Genomic DNA, 23097 nt, shown 5'->3' with positions numbered 1-23097 from the left:
TATATTTAAAAAAACTAGAAGAAAGAATTCTGAATGCTTTTTACCATGAATAAATGATAAATATTTTTAAGAGATAGATATGCATATCTTGATTTGAACATTGTACAATATATACATGTATCAAAGCATCTCATGGTATTCATACAATGTAATATCTTTTTTTTTGACAGGCAGAGTTAGACAGTAAGAGAGAGAGAGAGACAGAGAGAAAGGTCTTTCTTTTTCTGTTGGTTCACCCCCCAAGTGGCTACTATGCTGGTGTGCTGTGGCCAGCGCGCTGCGCTGATCCGAAGCCAGGAGCCAGGTGCTTTCTCCTGGTCTCCCATGCGGGTGCAGGGCCCAAGGACCTGGGCCATCTTCCACTGCACTCCCGGGCCACAGCAGAGAGCTGGACTGGAAGAGGGGCAACCGGGACAGAATCCGGTGCCCCTGACAGGGACTAGAACCCGGGATGCCGGCGCCGCAGGCAGAGGATTAGCCTATCGAGCCATGGCACCGGCCCACACAATATAATATTAAACAGCAGTAAATATACAAGATGCTGATATCACAACATCGCTAAATCTCAAAAATCATTTTGTTTAGCCAAAGGGTCCAAATCATAAAGCATACATTTCGTACAGTGTATGATTCCTTTTGTGTTGTTTTTGAAGTTTTAGAGTAGGCAGGCTTAAACCATCATAATATGTATTAGAATACTGTTGATATGACTGGTGTGGCTGAAAATGAATGTGAGGGAAATATTCAAGAGTCAGAACTGTTTTATATTTTGATCAAGGTAGTGGTTACATTAGCATAAGCATTTGTGAAACTTCTTTGAAGTGTACATTTCAAAAGCCACGTATTCTGTATGTGGATTATATGTTAATTGACTTGATTTCTAAAAAGCTGCATGCCGCTAATGGAGACTAAAGAATATTCATTTAGGAGTTGGTGCCTTCAGCCAAACTGTTAGCAGATCAATCCTACTGTTTAGACAATTGCTTAGGTCCCTGATTATCCATAAACCTTGTTGACAAGAAGAAACACTGAGCTCAGGAAGAACTTGAAATGGAAAGCAAGCTCCTCTGAACACATTGTAGTCTGGGACAATCGTGTTACTCTTTCTATTCTCCCATTGGGGGCCCTAAGTTTGTGGAACAAAGAGCCCTCCGTTTCTGAACTCTGATCTTTCCCCTGCACCACTCTACAAGTGCCTTCTAATGTTAGTTAGAGTATAGTAAGAAGAAATTACGCTTCTTTTGCTTTTACTCTCTAATAAATAGATTTAGTAATTTGAACATTGCAAAGACCCACAGATCTGAACATCACACAGGAAAATGCTTCGTTCACTCTGAATAATGTGGTTTCAGCCCTCTGCTAGTGAGAGAAGGGACCTACATTTTCAACAAGGGCACGTATTCCAGGTCTTACTCTGTAGCCCAACCCAGTTCAAAGTACCCTGCGGTGAACTTTATTACTTTCTCTTTTAAAATTACTGAGACTTCAGCAAAGTCAGGCTGCGTTTTTTTCCTTAGATTCCTTCTGGGAGCGACATTCACAAACCTTGCTGTTGGCAGCGAGGTGTGCCCCTCTTCTCAAGACTATTTTCCCAATTTAGTGAAGTTAGAAACCTGCCAGCTCCAGACCCTGAAGCCACACCCTTGGATGCTGACTACGAGAACAACCAGGTGCAAGCTGCCTACGGAGCTGGGCTTATTGGTGCGCTGAGGAGACCCGAAGCTTTCAGAAATCCATCAGCTCCATCTAGATGGTGAGAGAGAAATATGTGGTGATGTGCAGAGGGGTCTGTGGTAGGTGAGGTTACTGGCAAACAGGGGCTTGAATTCTGGGGCATAGGGGGAGAAAAGGAGTTAAGCCACAAGAGCTGTTTGTGGTAAATAAATAAACAAATGCAAAAAAACTGAAGATAGATTGGCTGAGGCGAATGGTCTGGTTCTGTCTGACTTCAATTGTTCAGCATTGACTTGGGGTTTTCAATTCCAAGAGAGCCCTGGTGAGGTGACTCTGCAGAAAAGCAAGACAGAAGCAGAGCACAAGAGAATAGTTTACAGCATTCTACACTTAATGTAGCAGTAATTGGTTTTCAGGAAAAAAAAAGAGGAAGAGAAGGAAAATCCACTGAGTAGGGAGGAGGGGGAGTTGATGCTGCTTGTCTTAAGGTCTGTAAGGGGGAATTAGCCCAAATAAAATATAAAGTTAAGTCTTTGAACAGAAAATTCCTTTGTTTTAAAGAACTCTTAAACTTCTGGCTGTCTCATCCCCTTCTCTTACAGAATAATTCAACATAATTCACTGTCAGAGTGAACATCTCCCTCTGCTCTGACGAAGATGCTGCGTTTTCCCAGGCTGTCTCCATCTGGTTTTCTTCTCCCTTTGCTCCTTCTCCAGATGTTCACCTGGTATTCAGCAGGTCAGTGTTCTGCCTCATACTATTTATTTATTGGTTTCTTTTCAATGTCTCCTCTTACATAAATGGAAACAGTGGATCATGTGTCAGCCAAGAAAACTCTCTCACATCATCCCCCCTTGCTCCTTTGGGTAGATCTTGTAAAATCATAATTGCAATATTTATCTACAATGTCACTGATTATAGGTGACTTTAGCCTATTGCCCTTTGATTTATCTGTTAATGAAAATAATCTTTGTAATTTTCACCCTGCCAAGGAAAGTGTAGGGTACACAAATTTAGACTCAGAGCTCCTGAGTTCTAATTGGTTAAGATCTTGGACAAACTACTATTCTTTATGGGACATGAATCTTCCCTTCATAAAATAAATAGGCTCCGTAGGATGGTGCTTCAGATGCCAGGTTTGGAGATAAACCAAATACAAGATCACAAGAATGATTTTTTTCTTATCATCTTAATTTGACGTCAGTTAGATGGTGAGTACCAAGAACTTCAATGTGCATACATGTTAACTAAAAAATTCTATAAAAATTTTGTTCTACAGAAATGATTTCCCATGTGTGTGATATGCTGTCTGTAGCAATTGTTGGAAGCAGTGTAAATATTCACTGATTTAGGAAAAGCTTGAAAATGATGGTGCAGGCAGTGAAAAAACAAGCAGAGCCAACTACAAGTAATAAGATGTCTGTTGTTGCAGAAGTCGCTATGTAAGGATCTCACATGAAGAATTCACAATGGTGTTTTACACTATGCGTTCGCTACATGTAATGCCAAATACCTTTTTATAAATTAAATTCCTCGCATACTGTGTATTGCCAACGTCCTAATATCAAGTAGCTAAAACATATATCTCCTGATTTTCAACAGAATCCAGTATTCTATGCAGGGATAGAATAGAATGGGGACCACTGCCTCAATCCAGCACAATGGCTACTGTCATTCTCCTTGCCTAGACTGTTTGGTCCACATCCTCTGCTGGTCGGCGCCACTTTCTCTAAGTTCACATACCCGTGCCTTTTGTACTCAGTCCTCCTGGGCACCCACACAGCCATTCTGTTCTGAATTCTTCCCACCCCAGAATCAACACACTTGTGGGACCTGGGCACCACAATGTCCTGTGCCTCTGCCAATGCAAGTTTTACCAGTCACTTTGTGACTGTGGGTTTCTACAGTAAAATGTTTTCTTGCTGCAAATGCATGCCCTGGCCGTAGGTAATGGTTCAAACCACATGGGAGACTGGGATTAAGTTTTGGGCTCCTGGTTTCTGCCTGGCCCAGCACCATCTGTTGAGGAGTAAAGCAGTAGATTGAGGACCTCACTCCTCTTTATGTCTCTTTCAAATGCAATGAAAATATACAACTAAATTTTTTTTAACTAAAAATTTTAATTGGATGGCTCAGGTAACTTGATGAAGGAGCATTTTTTTCATTTTTTTATTATTAAACTTTTATTTAATGAATATAAATTTCCAAAGTACAGCTTATGGATTACAATGGCTTCCTCCCTCCCAAAACTTCCCTCCTACTCACAACCCTCCCCTTTCCCGCTCCCTCTCCCCTTCCAATCACATCAAGATTCATTTTCAATTCTCTTTATATACAGAAGATCAGTTTAGTATATATTAGGTAACGATTTCAACAGTTTGCCCCCATATAGCAACACAAAGTGAAAAAAAATACTGTTGGAATACTAGTTATAGCATTAAATAAGAGTGTACAGCACATTAAAGACAGAGATCTTACATAATATTTTTTTAAAAAAATTAATTAATTTTCTTTTTTTTATTAAACTTTTATTTAATGAATATAAATTTCCAAAGTACAGCTTATGGGTTACAATGGCTTCCCCCTCCCAAAACTTCCCTCCCACCCACAACCCTCCCCTTTTCTGCTCCCTCTCCCCTTCCAATCACATCATGATTCATTTTCAATTCTCTTTATATACAAAAGATCAGTTTAGTATAAATTAGGTAACGATTTCAACAGTTTGCCCCCATATAGCAACACAAAGTGAAAAAAAATACTGTTGGAGTACTAGTTATAGCATTAAATAAGAGTGTACAGCACATTAAAGGCAGAGATCCTACATAATATTTTTTTAAAAATTAATTAATTTTCTATGCCATTTCCAGTTTAACACCAGGGTTTTTTTTTTTTTTTCATTTCCAATTATCTTTATATACAGAAGATCGATTCAGTATATAATTAGTAAAGATCTCATCAGTTTGTACCCACACAGAAACACAAAGTGTAAAAATACTGTTTCAGTACTAGTTATAGCATCACTGCACATTAGACAACACATTAAGGACAGATCCCACATGGGATGTAAGTACACAGTGACTCCTGTTGCTGACTTAATAATTTGACACTCCTGTTCATGGCGTCAGTAATCTCCCTAGGCTCTAGTCATGAGTTGTCAGGGCTATGGAAGCCTTTAGAGTTCGCTGACTTTGATCTTATTCCGATAGGGTCATAGTCAAAGTGGAAGACCTCTCCTCCTTTCAGAGAAAGGTACCTCCTTCTTTGATGGCCCCGTTCTTTCCACTGGGATCTCACTCACAGAGATCTTTCATTTAGGTCTTCTTTTTTTTTTCTTTTCCATGGTATCTTGGCTTTGAAGGAGCATATTTTACAACTCAGACAAAATCTCCATTTTCTCTGCGGCACCTCCTTCATCTTTACTAAGGGCTGCCTGCCTCTCAACACCTCAGACACACAAGCCTTCCTATCCTGCACCTCTTTCATGAAAGTAATTTTCATAGGAAAAAATTCTTTAAGGTTTCAAGCCTTCATAGTTATTTGAAAACAAATAAAAAGGCCTATCTTCTCTTAAAAGTCTACTTTTTTTTTTAAGATTTTATTTGAGAGGTAGAGTTATAGAAAGTGAGAGGAAGAGACAGAGGGAAAGGTCTTCCTTCCATTGGTTCACTCCCCAGATGGCCACAATGGCCGGAGCTTCACCAATCCGAAGCTAGGAGCCAGGAGCTTCTTCCGGGTTTTCCATGTGGGTGCAGGGGCCCAAGCACTTGGGCCATGTTCTACTGCTTTCCCAGGCACAGCAGAGAGCTGGATCAGAAGAGGAGCAGCTGGGACTAGAACCAGCGCCCATATGATATGCCGGCACTGCAGGTGAAAGATTAACCTACTGTGCAATGGCATCGGCCTCTAAAAGTCTACTTTTATCTTTAGGATAAAATCTTGTCATTTCTCCCTCCCCCAACCCAAGGGCAAAGTCAAGGTTAGAAATGTCTAGTGTCTACTTACCCACCTAGGACAGAAAGGTGTGAGTGAGGAGAGTCATAACCTGCACTCGCCTCCCATTCAGAAAAGATAATTGCTTAGTGGGTTACTTTGCCATATTTAAAAAAAATTATCAATAAATCTCTTCTACATAATTACATATAAATACTATTTGGAATGCCCTTTCAAATGCCAAACTATAAACAGTTGTTACTTCTGAAGAAATGAGTGGAATCTGTTGGAAGAGAGTAAGAGGAATATAGTTGGAGAAAACATTATATATACATGTATATGTATATTTATATATATGCACAGATTTTTTATAGAGATAAATTTTTAAATTTTAAAACACATACTATTTTTCTGGATAAATTATACAAATAAGAAATATGTTTGAGTTCCCAAATCAAGAAATATCAATGGGCTTATAATCTCACCTCTGTCACTCATTCCCCCCAGGGTCCCAGTTTTCTGTGAAGGGTCCTGCTGAGCCTATTGTGGTCTCACTTGGGGCAGACGCCACTCTACCCTGCCAGCTGTCCCCCGAGCAGAGTGCCGCCGACATGCACATCCGGTGGTACCGAGCGCAGCTCTCCCCGGCGGTGCTGGTATTCCAGGACGGACAGGAGCACAGTGAGGAGCAGATGCTGGAGTACCGTGGCAGGACCCAGTTGGTGACCGACTCCATTGACACCGGGAGTGTGACCCTGCTGATACAGAATGTCCGGGCCTCCGACGATGGCCAGTACTGGTGTCATTTTAGAGATGGTGACATCTTGCAAGAGGCCACTGTGGAGTTGAATGTTGAAGGTATGTGAGCTTGGCAGAGTGTGGGGCATGCTGCAGAGCCAGGAACAAGGTAGGAGCTCTGGATCCCTCAGCTGCACGGCTTGTCATCTGGGAGGTGCTGACACACTATTTTGCCTTGTAAAACGTCTGCTTCCTAGGTTGTACATAAGGATAAGACTGTCCATGCTGCTCATTCTAAAATACATCTAAAGATGTTTTGACATAGAAAAGTTCTCAGAAAATTTATTCAGCAGTAGTATTAAGATAAGTACTGACATCCTCAAGCATTATTTTTAACCTAATCAGGAGAGAAAACTAAGTAACAGAATTAGATTATTTTTCTGGTTTTAACTGTCCGCGTTATTTCCTCTTCACTAAATGACCCCGAAGCTCTCTCAGTACAAACACATTGCCAAGGCAGTAAGTTGATTTCCAAACAGAGCCACAAGTCAGCCTGAGGCTCACATCCGAGCTCCAGTCTCCTCCCCAGTCCAGTGCCTCAGAGGCCCTGCGCTCTGAGATCCTGAGGCCTCAGGTAACTGCTTTCTCTCCCCAGGCCTGGGCACGATCCCTCGTGTTCACATGACGGGGCCTGAGGACGGTGGGATCCGAGTGCTGTGCTCCTCAGGAGGCTGGTTCCCAAAGCCAACGGTGCAGTGGAGAGACAGCGCGGGAGGGAAGCTGCCATCGCCGGCCGCGTCTCAGACCCAGGACGGCGATGGGCTCTTCCAGGTGGAGGCTTCTCTCGTAGTCAAGGACAGCTCCTTGGGCAACGTGACCTGCTCCATCCAGAATCCCCTCTCCGGCCAGGAGCTCGCATCAGCCATCTTCCTCCCAGGTGACTGGGGCCCAGGCCTCACCAGGGAGGAGTAAGGGCAGGAAGTGGGGAGGAGGCCGGAAGGGAGTCGTGGGGAAACAGCAGCGCCTCCTCCAGGCTGGTCGCTGACAGTGCCTCTGTACGCCCCTGTGCAGAGCCCTTCTTCCCCAAGGTGTCTCCGTGGAAAGCTGCCCTGGCTTGGACCGTCCCTGTGCTGAGTCTCCTCATCGCTGGGATCAGCTACATTGGCTGGAGAGAACGTCAAGCCAAAGAGAGGGAGATAAAGAAAAGTGAAAGAGAAGCTAAAGAAAGAGAGGAGATGAAGAAGGGAAAAGAAGCGGCATTTAAGAGCAAAGGTAAATTGGGGTTACCAGGGCAAATTAGAGGTTCATGCAAAAGCTGGGGAGGACTGGGTAGATAGGGAAATCAAAGATTTCACAGGAAACACAGGGGACCAGGCACTCTACAGAGCGAGGAGTCCTGTGCAGGGGAGAAAACCCTGTGGGAAGCTGGATGAGGGCACCGTGGTCAGGAGGCCTCTAAAGTGTGGCTCCTCAAACCACACCGTGGCTGCATCACACCCAGAGCTGTTTCTCTCTCCTTCTGTGCATGTTTTCCCCAGAATTCTCTCCCTACTCATACTTCAAGAATATGCTTCTGACAAACCCAATAAATTCTAAAGTCTCATGAAGCATGGCTATTTCTTCCCCTGTGACCCCAAGGCATCCCCTACTTTTCTTAGCACTTCCTGTTTTAGACTGGGCATCCATGTTTGCCGCCCCTTCTCACCCAGAATATGAGATCCTTAAGAGAAGGCCAAATCTAATTCATCCGGCTACTCGCCAAACTCAGGGGCAGCTAAAATCTCAGCTGACGGGTTTTATCTCTCCTTCTCTTTCAGAAAGCCTCGAAAACGAGCTCAGTGAGTCCTGCTGCCTCTCATGCCCCTGTAGTTTGTTTCCCCTTTCATGCCTGTCTGGGACTCTCATGGGATGTTGTTTCTTTCAGAACAGCGGAAGAAACTGTACCTCGAAGGTAAGAGACTTGGCCTTTCCCTTACCTGACGCCCAGTGTCTGACCCTTTCTTAGCTCCTCTCCTTAGAGGAAAAGACAAAAGATGAAATAATGGAAGAAAAAGAGGAGGAGAGGAAGGAATGGGAGATCACAGATTACTACCTCACCTTGGCTTACCTGGGTTTGTTCTGTTTCAGATTGGAAGAAGGCCCTGCTGTATCCTGGTAAATAATGCTCCTAAATCTTGCCTATATCTCTAGTGTTATGAGCTCAATAATAGACACTAAACAGGGACCCACAAATACACACACATACGTGCGCATACCCCTGCCCACTTGCAACTTGTGGAAATGTATTTGTTATCAATGTGGTAATTAGAGGTAAAGTGAAAGGGGAAGTAGTTACTACCTGGTGAATTTCACAACAGGCTGGTGTAGGCCTCATCATGATTTGTTAGTCTGTTCATGCTGAGAAGGGGGATGGAGAATTCAGAGTGATTTTGGTCAAACAATGAATCTATTGTATCAGTATTTTTATACCACAAATAAACAGATAAGGTATAAAAGAATAATAATATAGGGGCTGGTTTTGTGGTGCAGTAGACCAACCTGCTGCCAGCAACACTGGCATCCCATATGAGAACTGGTATTAGTCCCAGCTGCTCCACTTCTAATCCAGCTCCCTGTCAATTTGCCTGGGGAGGCAGTGAAGATGACCCGAGTACGTGGACTCCTGCCACCCATGTGGGAGACTTGGATGGTGTTCCAGGCTCCTGGATTTGGCCTGGCCCAACTTCTGTTGTTATGGCCAGTTGGGGAGTAAACCAGCAGATGAAAGATTCTCTCTCTCTTTCTCTCCTCCATCTGTCTGTAGTTCTGCCTTTCAAATAATTCTTAAAACATAAAAATAGATAGTATATTTTGTATTCAGAAATATATATTAAGATAGAATTTTACCCATTCAAGACAAACCAAGAAGAGCATAGATTTAAACAGTTTAGAAAACTACCTAGGCTGAGACAGAGCACAGACAGCATCTCACTTGCCCTGTAGTTCCTGGATCTACTGGAGACTGAGGGGTTTTGGGAGGAAGTGAGGAAAGTTGGGAGGAGAAAGTAGCCATCCAGGGTAGGAAGCATTTTCTGTTTTTCATTCCCTGGGTGTATGCCCTTTAATTTGTATTGCTCTTTTTCAGACTGGAGAAAGGAAAAGTTCCAGCCTGGTGAGTGATTTTTGGCCCCTTTCCAATGTACCTTCCATACCTCATTTTCCCTTATTAACACCATTTTCTAGTGGAAAAGACAAGGTACCATTATTCTGGTAAAGAGATGGAAGACCATGAAGCTCATCAAATGCTAGCCTGAACTATTAACTGATTGTGTTTCCATCTCCACATATTGGCCTCCTTTCTTGTCTGTGGGGTCCACTTAGTTTTGAAAACAGGAATTAACGTAACCTTTCAGCTGAGGAGACCCCAAAGTAATAGGTGCTGGAAATGCAGAGTCAGCTGCTATTTTTAGAGATTAGTTTACATGAGACCTATTAAATGAATAAGTATGTAGACATTTATTCTTCTATAAATTAAACCATGGTCCTAATTTATAAAGAACATGGAAAAGAAATATTCTCAAGTAAATATTGCAAGTCCTGGCTCACTCTGGCACTCTGCCCAGATGCTAATTGTAACAAAGATGATATAAAACAAGAAGAGTCCCTTCAAATGCACCTTGAGAGGACATTCAAGTTGAACATACACACCTCGAGAGGTGTTGTTGTACCACTAGCTCCTCATTTTCTTTGTTTCTTTAGAGTTTTATCTGTGCAACGACTTTCTGAAACATTCCGTGGTGGTTCTTTTTTGTTCTTCTAGCCAAGGTGACCATACATAATGAAAGGCTTTCTGAGAACAATTCTGGAACAGAAGGAAAAGAGAACCACGGGGAGGAGTCACAGAATCTCATCACAGTGGAACAAAGAGATTTTACGTCAGGGAGATATTTCTGGGAAGTGGACATTAAGGATGCTGATGAGTGGACGCTAGGCATTTTTGAAGAAAATACGGTTAAGAATGCACCATCCAGCGAACCATCAAGGAAAAAATTCAGAGTCTTAGAGAAGAAGAGAGGTGCATACAGGGCTCTTGGCTATTGTTTACAAGAGATTTTTATAGATGAGTCTCTCCGTATAGAAAAGGATCCACAAAAGATTGTGATTTTCTTAGATTATGGGGATAGTGACGTTTCTTTCTATGACATAGTGAGTGGTGACCACATCTTTTCCTTCACCAAATCCAGCTTCTCTGGATCACTCTATCCTTACTTCAGTCGTAAACCTGTGGAGCTCTCCGTACGTGCACAGCCCGCTGATTGACTTAGAGGCAGATCTCACACAAATGCTGCAGCCCAGGACTCCAGTCCTGATCAGTGACCCCAGGCACCACTGAGCATGGGGTCTCCACGGGTACTCATGGCTAGAGATTGTTACATTAAAAAGTGGTGTTCTTTGAACAGTCTGCAGAGAAGAATCAGGTTTCTTTCATTATTTTTGTAAATGTAACTTCTAACTTTATATTCAATATTTTCCAGATTGATAATTTCCTAAAATGAACTACTAAAAGAATGGCATGAATAAAAACAAATATGTGCAATTAGAAAGATGTGGCAATTATTTTAGTATTCGATTCCGCATAAGGGGCCGGTGCTGTGGCATGGTGGGCTGGGATCCCATGTGAGTATGCCAGTTTGGGTCCCAGCTGCTCCTCTTCCAATCCAAATCTTTGCTGTGGCCCAGGAGGGCAGTGGCCTGGGTGCTTGGGCCCCTGTACTTGTGTGGGAGGCCCAGGACAAGGGAGACTCCTGATTCCTGGCTTCAAATTGGCTCAGCTCAGCTCAGCTGTGCTCAGCTTCAGTCATTGTGGCCATTTGGGAAGTGACCAGCAGATGGAGAACCTTCCACTCTGTCTCTCCCTCTCTGTGTCTGTAATTTCTCTCTCTCAAATAAACAAATAAAAAAATTGTATAAAAGATTCAATATAAGTAAAATTATTCTGTCAATTGGCTCTGTAAGCTTTGTTTGCACTCTTTCTGTGTTTGTTTAGTAAAGAATAAATTCTATACAGCACAGTTCTTCAGACTACACATAAACTAGAATGGCTAAAGCAATGTTCAAATAAATAAAAATTAAATGAACATCATATTTCTCAAGAGCAAAACAGCAACACTGAATAAAACTACAAAACAGTGCTATTTACAAATGTTTAAGGAGAAAACTTAAATTTTAATTTGATAGCCAGACAAGATCAGATTTTAAATTCAAAGATAATTTTACGAAAGAAAAAAATGTCAATTACAATCCAGTTCTCACAAATGTGATGATGTTAACATGATGTGGTTCTGGGGCTACCATAATGAAGTGAGCACATACTGGAGGAGGAAGAGAGGAAAATTGCATTGCTTTGCCTAAGATATTAATAAAGGAAATAATTATATTTTGGGGAATTCTAAGTAGGGGGAAGATTCTTCTTTTTCCCCTTCCAATCAAAATCATTAATTACATTGTAACAAGCAATTACAGGAAACAGTATCCAGTATTCAAACAGGGATGGCAATAGTATATGTTCCTATCAGCATGGCTGGAAAACTTTGCAAATTCAGTGGGCGTTGGGTACTGACACTAGGACATGAGGAACTTAAGATTCTTGTCTTAGTAGTAGGAAATAATTGTCATTAGACTCAAAACAGCCACAGTTCTGATGATTAAATATTAAAAACAAGATCCAAAAGTCCTAAGTTGTTTAGCAATGTCTTAACTTCATCCTAGAAGAAAGTTCAATGAGGTAAAATGCATAATGTCTGATATCCAATCAATGATGACCAGGCATGAAAAGAAATAAAAAAAATATAATTAACAACAAAGAGAAAATGAATAGATTAAAATGACACAAAACTGAAATAGCTATTAGAATTAACAGACAAGAACATTAAAGTAGAAGTTACAACTATCTCCAAATGTTCAAAATGATAGAGATATGAATTTATAAGATTCAAATTGAGTTTCTAGAAATGAAAACTATAACATGTGAGATGAAGATGAAACTGGATCAGTCTGAGGATTCAGGGATAAACAAACTCAAGGACTTTTCCTGTTTGCTAAGTTGACAATCATTATGAAGACTGCTCCTGACACCGGAAAGGGGAGAGGGGTGGATTCCTCACACAGCAGCAAGCAGTCAATCCTGCAAGAAACACCAGCTGGATGTCTTAATTCAGTTTAATTCTGACACTATCTAGCTGGAGACAGCATCAATCACCAACTGAGGGCTAGCTCTCACAAGACTGCAACCACTTTAGATGATACTTGAAAACACAGGTTGTTTTTATCTGTATTTCTGACTCACCAGCTCTCTTAGTGTTTCCACAACCTTCTTTTTGGACTCCACTAACTTGCTAGAGTAACTCACAGAAATAAGATAAACTTTCATTATGAAGGATGCTAAAAAGATGCACAGGGTGAAGTATTTTGAGTGTAACATGGAGCTGTATGCCCTTTCTGGCTGTGCCACACTCTGGGCCCCTCCACCTGTTCACTACATGGAAGCTCTCTGCTCTAGTCCTTTTGGGATTTTATGGAATGTTCATTTCAGGGGCACAGTTGATTAAATCATTGGCCATAGTGCTTCATCCCTGCTCTCCTCCTAGGAACTTGGATTCTGGAACTGAAAGTTTTGTTTTGTTTTTGAAGGGTCACAGAGAGAGGGAGAAACAGAGAGATAGAGAGAGGGAGAGAGCCTCCACCCCTGGTTTGCTGGTTCACTTCCCAAGTGGCTGCAATGGCCAGGGTTGGGCCAGGCCTAAGTCAGGAGCCAGGAGCTTCTTCCTGGTCTCCCACGTGGGTGCAGGGGCCCAAGCACTTGGGCCATCCCCTGCCACCCTCCTAGGTGCACCAGTAGAGAGCCGGACTAGAATTAGAGAAGTCAGGACTTGAAATGGCACCCATAAGGGACCCCAGCATCATAGGCATTGACTCCACCCACCCTGGGACTGGCCCCTGGGACTGAAAATCTTAATTCTCAAATCCCACCTTGTTCTTTCTGGTGACCAGCACAAGGCCCCCTCCTCTACCCCTCACCCTGCCCAGAATCTACTGCCCTAATTCATTAGCATACAAAAATACAACTTAGGACTTGAAAGAGTCCAAAGATTTTATTTTTAATATTTTTAAAAACTGCTTTATTAATCTTATTTTAAAATTTTTCTTACATTTTTAAGACACAGAAACGTTTTACATATTCATATGACATCATACATGTACACACTGAATAATAACCAATCATAGCAAATATATATTCTCAAATATGTAACATTTCTTTATAGTGAAAGTATTCAAAATATGTCTTCTAAGTTTTTTTAAATAGCGAAATACATAGTACACTAACATAACCTATAATGACTGCCCTCCCGGGCCACAGCAGGGAGCTGGACTGAAAGAGGAACAACCGGGACTACCATATGAGGGATAACCATATGAGATACCGGCACTGCAGGCGGAGGATTAGCCAAGTGAGCCACGGTGCTGGCCCCCACTATACTCTTAACTTCTATGATATCACCTTTTCTTTAGACTCCTCATATGAGTGAGGTAGTGCAGTAATTGTCTTTCTGTGATTTTCTTGTATCACTTAACATAGTGACCTTCAGTTCTATTTATGTTGCAAATGACAAGATTCCACTTTTTATGGCTGAGTAATATTCCATTGTACGTATGTACCACATTTTCTTTATCCACTCCTCAGAGGATTGACACTTAGGTTGCTTTCATTTATTGGATACTATGAATAGTGCCAAATGCTGGTGAGAATGCGGAGGGAAGGGAACCCTTGCACACTGTTAGTGGTGGTGAAAAACAGTAGGGAGGTCTCTCAAAAAACTAAAAATAAAAGTACCATATGATTTTGCTATATATCCAAGGAGAATGAAATTACTCTAAGAGAAATCCACACTCCCATGTTAGTGTGACACAATTCCAGGGTTTTTAGAATTTACATGCCAAAAAATGGAAGGGATAAAAAATACATATTTCACAATATCTAATTGGGATTAAAATCAGTTTATTCATTGCAGAAAAAAGATTAATGGACTTGAAGGTAGATAAATAGAAATTATTCCAACTGAAACACATGCTTCTTTTTTTACTTGGAAAAACTGAAAAGACATCACTGAGACACAGAAAAGCATCCAAAGGCCTCATAGATAGGAACTGAGGTATTCCGCAGGGGAATGAGGATGGGAAATATGAAGGGGCTTCAAAAAGTTTATGGAAAATGAAATTAAAAGATAATCTGAACTTTCCATGAATTTTTGGAATCTCCTTGGAAAAGCCAAATGTTTGGGCATTATGAAATACCAAACTAAAAGAACACAAAATGTACACATCTAAATATATCATAGCACATAAAAATAAAAAATTTCAAAATCAGAACTTTAAGGAAGCCACACACATGAACACACATACACACGTTAAATACAGGACAAAGGTAAGAATGACAGCATACATATTGCAAGTAATGCAAGTAAGAGAACTGTAAATGAACATTTTTAAAGTACTGAAAAGAATATATTGTGAAAATATAATTTATTATCTAGTAAAAATGTTTTTCAGAAAAATGATGGGGGAAGGTAATGCTGTGCAGTGGGTTATGCTTCTACCTGAGATGCCTGCATTCCATATGCAGTCCCAGTTTGAGTCCTGGCTCCTCCACTTCTGAGTTAGCTTCCTGTTAATGCATCTGGGAAGGCACCAGATGATGGCCCAAGTATTTGGGTTTCTGCCACCAATGTGGGAGATCTGGAAGGAGTTTATGGCTTCTGATTATGCTTGGCCCTGCCCCGGTTGTGGGCATTTGGGGTGTAAGCCAATAGATGGGAGATTCTCTCTCTCTGTCTCTCTCTCTCTCTCTCTGCATGTATCTGTGTCCTTCCCCTGTCACTCTTTCAAATAAATACATATTAAAAGAGCAAAAACTGGAGGAAAGGCATTTTCATTCCATTCGTAGAAAAGCAGAAAGAATTTAGCAGTACAAGATTTGTTATAAGAAATGCTAAAATCATGGGTGAGCATTTGGCATAGTAGTTAAGATAAAACTCGGGATGCCTGCATCCTGTATCTGAGTGTGTGACTTCAAGTCCCACTTTCACTTCAGATTCTAGCTCCCTGAAAATATGCACCCTGGGAGGGCTATAGTCCTTGCATCCCTACCATCCACATGGGAGACCTTCATTGAGTTCCAGACTTGTGAAAATCAGCTTAGATTATTTTAAAATGTTTATGATAAACTCCAAGTAAATCATAAAGCTTTAAAAATGTAAATTATATGCAAAATAATATGATAATTTGAATCCTATAAAGTATAATATTAAAACAAGAAAAGGTGAAAAATTATGTGGAGGGACAAAAGACAAATGCAACAAATAGACAATAGTTATAAAAATTAGCTTGGTTATGTAAAAAGTCACTTTAAATGTTAATGGTGCAAATGACCCAATCAATAGACAAAGGTTTCTGGCATGGATAAAAAAGACACTACCTAATTATACATTATTTGTAAGAAATTCACTTTAAATTAAAGGTCTCAGATAGTTCAAAGTGAAAAAAATGGACAAAGATGTGCCATACTAACACTAATCAAATGAAAGTTGAAGTAATGATGCTAATTTAAGACAAGCAGAATTCAGAATAAGAAGATAATCTATGATAAAATTGGGCAACTTATATGGTAAAGGAGTTAATTTGCTAAGATCTTACAGTCCTAAATCTGTTTGCACTTAACAACAGGGTGTTAGAAAATGAAATAAAAACTGTAAAATTAAAAGGATAAATAGGCAAATCATCTTAGTTGGTATTTTAAGCACTCCTTGTATTAGTTTTATATTGTTACTGTTAAAGTTCACCATAAATTTGTGGGTTACAACCTCACAAACTGTTCCATTAGAGTTTTGGATGTCAGAAGTCTTGGTGGGTTAAAATCAAGGTTTGGAAGAATGTGTCCCTGGGTAGAATCTGTTGATTTTTCAACTTTTGGAGGCTGCTCACCTTTTTTGGCTCATGGTCCCCTTCCTCCATCTTTAAGCTAGGACTGGCGGGTTGAGCCTTCTTGCACTGCGTTCCTCCAACTCTTCCATTGCATTCCTGTTCTACTTTCAAGGACCCTGGTCATTGTGCTGGGCCGCCCAGGAAATTCCAGTGCATCTCCCATCTTGAAGTCAACTTATCAGCATCTTACTTTTATCTCTACCTTGATCACCATTTTCCATGTAACGTACTTACAGATTCCAGAGAGTAGGATGTGGACTTCTCTGGGGAGTCACTATTCTGTCTGCCTACTCCTCAAGCAGCAGAATATCAGTGAGGACATGATGACCTGAGCAGCATTAGCAACCAGTGCGATTTAATTTACATTACAGCCCAAAAAGTGACCCTTTATATATGCACATTTAAAAAATAACTTAGGAAGCTAGGAGATCCTCAAATGGAATGAGGACTGTGTTTATTGACTCTAACTGCACCACAAGTGTACAAAACTTCAATTTCACACCTACATATTACATTTTAGATACTCTATTAGTTACCACAGATCAGGGAAATTGACATTTTGAGATTCAATGATTGTTTACAGCCCTTGTATCTACTGTTGAGGAACAGTGTTTTATTTTCCCTCTTACTATTTGTTGAACTCTTTACTTAATGTAGGGTTAATCTTATGAGTGTAAAGGAAACTGAAAATAGATCTTTGTAAAAATTAAGAGTGAGAATAGGAGAGGGAGGAGGAAGAGGGTGGGACCGTGGATGGGAGGGAAGTTAGGATAGGAAGAATTGCTATGTTCCTAAATCTGTATATGTGAAATGCATGAAATTTGTATGCCTTAAATTAAATAAAAAAAAGTGAAGGGGACGACTGAAGGGTAACAATAAAATTTAGGTTTTCATAAGATGAAAAATAAAGTATCTGTGTATGTCTCCTTTGATAAAGTGTTTGTTAAATATTTTACCATTTTTTTGCTTATTTTTTGTTTTTGAGTTTTGAAATTTTTTTTTTACAGAGTTAGACAGAGAGAGAGAGAGAGAGAGAGAGAAAGGTCTTCCTTCCATTGGTTCATCCCCCAAGTGGCCGCCACGGCCAGCGCACTGTGCCGATACGAAGCCAAGGGCCAGGTGCTTCCTACTGGTCTCCCACGCGGGTGCAGGGCCCAAGCACTTGGGCCATTCTCCACTGCCTTCCCAGGCCACAGCAGAGAGCAGGCCTGGAAGAGGAGCAACTGGGACAGAATACGGCGCCCTGACCGGGACTAGGACCCGCTGTGCCGGTGCCGCAGGCAGAGGATTAGCTGAATTTTGAGAACTTGTATATATTGTGGGTACCAGTGTTTTGTCAGATGTGTATTTTGCAAATGCAGTAGTATCTCAAAAGGATGTACAGAACAATTGTGCTAAAGAGGAGATGGTGCTGACCTACAGGGAATGAGTTCAAGGATTTTGGAGTTGACCAAGGAAAAGATCTGTCTTGAAGTGCACACATGAGCTTTATTTGGGAAATACTTTGGCAGGTTTGTATATGGAGGTTGTCCCTAACTTCATGAGACAGTGCAGAGTGACCAGCATCCAGAAAGAGAGGAAGACAGGGGAACTCACGGAACAGGTGGGAAAAGGGGCTTATGGGCCCAAATGCTATTGCTCAGCTGTAGGGCAGAGTGTCTCTGAGTTAGAAAGTCCTGAGGGCAGCAGTAGCTTGCTTTATCTTTCTAATTTTCTGTTTTTGTGTGCAGTCCTGGATTTTTGTGTTTATTTATGACTGGGCTAACGTATGTTTGTTGTCATTTAAAGCCATTAAATTTTGAGGTTGTTCACATGATAGATAAATAGTAGCAATAATCAAAAAGTTATCTCTAGAACATAAAAAAGTGCTACTTTTCATCAACTAGGTTAGTCTCAAATACATTTAAATAATTTTAATTGTTTTCCATTCCATAAAGGTTTTCCACATTTTTATTTTTTTAAAGATTTTTATTTATATATTTGAAAGTCAGAGCTATAGGGGTGCAGAAAGAGAGAGAAATAGAGAGAAAGAGAGAGAGAGAGACAGAGAGAGAGAGAGAGAGAGTCTTCCCTCTGCTGGTTCGCTTCCCAGATGAATGATGAATGTAATGGCTGGAGCTGGGCCCATCAGGAGCCAGGAGCCCCTCCTGGGTCTCCCATGTGGGTGCAGGGGCCCAAGGACTTGGACCAGCTTCTACTGTTTTCCCAGGCCATAGTGGAGAGCTGGATCAGAAGTGGAGCAGCCAGGACTTGAAACAGTGGCCATATGGGATGCTGGCACTGAAGGCAGTGGCTTTACCCACTACAACACAGCGCTGGCCTCTCTACATTTTTGTTAACATGGAATAATTGTGCCCATTTATGGGATACAGTGGGTATTTGAAAACATTCATTCAGCATAATGCACTGTTGATGAAAAGGTAAACGAATGCAGCTCTTATGGAAAGCAGTATGGCAGTTCCTCAAAAAGCCAAAAGTAGATCCACCACATGATCTTGCTATCACACTTATTCATATTTATCCAGAGACACCTCTGTATTGTCTTGCTTATTGTGGCATTGTTCACAATAGCCAATGTATGAATGCAATCCATGTACCTGTTGATAGAATGATAGATTAAAAAATGTGGTGTGTCTGCTTAATGAACTGTTACTCAGCCCTAAAGAATGGTATCCTGTCATTTGCAGAAAAATGGATGGGACAGGAGGCCCTTAATTTAAGTGATTAAGTCAGGCATGAAACGACAAATATCACATGTTCTCTCCCACAGATAGTAGCTTTAAAAACATTTATATGAATGTTTAATAAATGCTTACTGGAGGATGAGAAAGCCAGCAGGTGGGGGAGGGGATAGAAGGCTGGCTAAGGGGCACAGTTAGAAGGAATAGGTTCCAGTGCTCCACCTTCCCCTGACAACCTAGGCGGAATAATACCCAAATAGTAGAAGGCACTCTTAGAACCAAATCTCATTTTCTAACACCATTTTCCAGTAAAGGATCCAGGACTCCATGGAGAAATGACTGATTCTAGACCTGGAAAAGAAATTTACAAGACAGGCCTGGAGCATCATGTCATTGCCATGGGAAGTGCTCAAAACAACAAGGACAAAGCAATCAAAGGGACAAAACACAGAACCATGCTGAGATGCCAGGGGGACACAGGGACCCCTGAAGAACTTTTATGTTCAAAACTGTAACTATTTGAGCAAAGGAATAAATGTCAGTATTTGATGATAACTCAAACCATAAAATAAGTGCCATGAATTCATACTTATATAAACCAATGATCATTAACAAATTGGAAGGCTAAATAAATCTCCTATGTAGAAGAATTACAAGTGGTTTGTGTAGATACTATACCTACTTATTTATTTATTATATTTTAAAAATTTATTTGAGAGAGAAAGAGGGCTCCCTTCCATTGGTTCACTTCCCAAATATCCGCAAGGAAGCCTGCAGTTGGGTACTCAATCCAGGTCTCCCATGTTGGTGGGAGGACCCTACACCCTAATTACTTTAGCTGTCACTGCTGCCTCCTAGGGTCTGCATTAGTAGGAAGCTGGAGTCAGGAGCCGAGAATTCAACCCAGGCACTCAAATGAGGCTCAGGGGCATTGTAACTGCTAGGATAAGCACCATCTCCCCTCCCTCACCTCTTATATAATGGTTATACTTAATGATTTCTTCCCAAAGAGTGCAAGATGAAAGGGGGTATGGAGCAAACTTTTTGACTTCTAGTCAAAAACATGTGACTCTTGTTTAGCCACTAAAGGTAACTGAGACAAAGGCAAATTGAAGGACATTTTACTAAACCCCTTAGCAGAGGTCCTCAAATCTGTCAAACTCATCAAAGATAAGCAAAGTCTGAGAAACTGTCACAGTTCTACTTTCCACAGACTTTTTGAAGAACCCTCTTACACATCGTTTTAGGAAAATCTTTAATATAATACTCCAAATTAGAGCTCAAACCAGGAAAATGGATTTGATCCAGATGAATAGTGGAAAGAATGTCCATGCAATAAAGATCAGGAGATTTACAGAGAGAGTTAAACATTGAGGAAGCTGTGACTGAGTTTCAGGCTCCTGGTTTTGTCATGGCTCAGCCCTAGCTGTTGCAGGCATTTGGGGAATAAACCAGTAAATCTCTCTCTCTTTCTCTCTCTCTCTCTCTCCCTCTCACCCTCTGTCTGCCTTTCAAATGAAAATAAATAAGTATATATTAAGAATAGTGGCTTATAAATTTCAAAATAGATGGTTGTGAATGGCCTCATCACAAATAAATGGTAAATGTCTAAAGTGATCTGATTATTATTCAATGTATACTTTCATCAAAACATCATACCACTTACCACAAATTTGCACAATTATTATGTATCAATTAAAAACAAAATAAAAATTAAAAATCAAAAACCTGATATGGTTTCTATTGGATGCTACTCTCCAATATTTTTTAGACTGTACTGCAAACAAGCTTCAGAGATAAAGCTGAGCCTATAAAAACAATTTCTGAAAACAGTTACAGAGAACTGGCCCTGCTGTGGTCACATCACTCTGGAGAATATGCTGAATTTTTTGAATCCTAACCAGCCCCATCTCAAGTTCAGTCTGGGAAGTTCCTAGTCTATGCTTTGGGGGGACTTCAGGCATGCATTCCACTGCCCAGAACAAAAGCCTACCTCAAGAAAGAGTAAAGGCTTCACACATGAAGAAGGCCATGTGGTATTTTGTAACCGCTCAGACCCCAGCCAGCTCCCCAGGCTGGACGTGAAGTCTGTAGTTGACTGTGGAGTTCTCCCTCCATTAAAATTGCTGGTTTTGGGGTGCCATGGCAACTTTTTCCTCCCTTTTCTGGGGAAGACAGTGTTTCTCAGGCAGTAGTCAGCTGCATGGATGCAGAGTTTACTGGTGGCATGGACAGCCACATTGACAGCTTGTGCTCTCTCCTCTGTATCCCATGCAGTTTCTGGTCTGTTCTGTCACTTCTTCCCTGAACATTTCTGTCAGTCCCCTGGGAATGTGATCCATCTTTTGCTTTTCTGTTCTATTTCTAATGGTCAGGTCAGTGTGGCTTCTCACTATCTAGCCATCTTGAATTCTCACCCCCTGTAACTTCTTGAAGTTGCCTATGTGTCTTCTTAACTTGGATACATTCAGGAGTGCTCATTTACAAGATATCAGCTGTGCCTGATGTACCTGGAAGGACTGCAGAGCAGCTGGTGAGAAGTGAGAAGCTTCCTGATGTCTACATTATCTACAGGCTCCAAATCACATGGGTGGATGAGGTAGTGAAGATGCTCCAGGCTACCTGAGATCCTTTCTATTCTACTTAATTATACCTTTATGTTAGAAATCCTTCTGACTATGCTAAGAAGCACAGATACTTAGTATTCTAAGAAATGTTTGTATTTAATTTGCAAGTAGCATGATGAACTGCACTTTTTAAAAACTTTTTTTATTAATTTTTTAAAATTTATTTGACAGGTAGAGTGAGAGAGAGAGAGAGAGAGAGAGAAAGGTCTTCCTTCCGTTGGTTCACTCCTCAAATGGCTGCCATGGCCAGAGCTGTGAAGATGCACAGCCAGGAGCCAGGCGCTTCCTCCTGGTCTCCCATGCGGTTGCAGGGCTCAAGCACTTGGGCCATCCTCCACTGCACTCCCGGGCCACAGCAGAGAGCTGGACTGGAAGAGGGGCAACCGGGACTAGAACCGGTGCCCACATGGGATGCTGGTGCCACAGGCAAAGGATTAATCAAGTGAGCCACGGTGCCGGCCTTTTTAAATCTTTTTAAAAAGCAGTGGAGTGGCCAGTTCTGTGATGTAACAGGGTAAGCTGGCTCTGGCAACCCCAAAGGGCACTGTAATGTGTCCCAGCTCTGCCTCTTCCAACCCAGCTCTCTGCTGTGCCTGGGAAAGCACTGGAAAATGGCCAAAGTGCTTGGGCCCCTGCATCCAGCTGGGAGACCCAGAAGAAGCTCCTGGCTCCTGGCTTCAGATTGGCTTAGCTCTAGCCATTGCAGCCATTTGGGGAGTGAACCAGCAGATGGAAGACCTTTCTCTCTGTCTCTCCCTCTCTCTGTCTGTAACTGTAACTCTCAAATAAATCTTAAAAAAAAAAGCAGTGGAAAATAACTTGTGGCAGAGAGTAAATGTGTCCCACAAGGCCTAAAATACTTCCCATTTTGCCCTTTATTGAAAAAATTTGCTGAATCCTATTCATTAAAATTGACATCCCTAGGCCTGGCTATCTCTAGTGTTCTGTACAGCTGTACAAACTACCCTAAGGGCTGAACATTTTATATTTTGCCTAAAATAGTTTATTTCTTCAATTTTTTTTCCTAGTGTCTGTTCTGTATTAGCCACTCTTACCTCATCTGCATTATCTCCTGGTTTCTCTTTTAAGATGAATATCAATTATTTATGATAAGGAAAACCTAACCTACATTGTTCTCATTCATTCACTTTTATGTATCATCTCTTCTTTCTCTTTTCTATGTAGCTAAAGGCTTTATTCAAAGGAGACTAAAAACAATGTTTTCTCATTATTCCTTCTGTCTATGGTGGAGTATATGCTATGATGGTTTGTACCCAAAGTAAAATACATAGATAAAAGGAATAGAAATGTGGCTATGAATGTTTTTGGTGATCTGCAACATATCAGGATACCAAGATTCTAGATTTGCCAGGTCTAAATGACTCCTCCTGATAACATGGGGCAGATAAATCATCATGGCGTGACTAAA

At 41.1% G+C, this 23097-nt stretch overlaps 1 protein-coding gene across 1 annotated transcript; it reads left to right on the top strand.

Annotated features, from left to right (window-relative positions):
• The first annotated feature begins 706 nt into the window (after positions 1-706).
• LOC133756497 (butyrophilin-like protein 1) lies at positions 707-10642 on the top strand. Its single transcript, XM_062187170.1, has 11 exons — positions 707-778; positions 1518-1753; positions 2349-2419; positions 6113-6463; positions 6999-7280; positions 7415-7615; positions 8161-8181; positions 8268-8294; positions 8471-8497; positions 9468-9494; positions 10143-10642. Exons 1-11 carry the CDS (start codon positions 707-709, stop codon positions 10640-10642), a joined length of 1815 nt encoding a protein of 604 aa, XP_062043154.1.
• The last annotated feature ends 12455 nt before the right edge of the window (positions 10643-23097 follow it).

Source organism: Lepus europaeus, chromosome 3 (assembly GCF_033115175.1).
Source record: "Lepus europaeus isolate LE1 chromosome 3, mLepTim1.pri, whole genome shotgun sequence".
NCBI lineage: Eukaryota > Metazoa > Chordata > Mammalia > Lagomorpha > Leporidae > Lepus > Lepus europaeus.
This window is presented reverse-complemented; position numbering and strand designations above follow the sequence as displayed.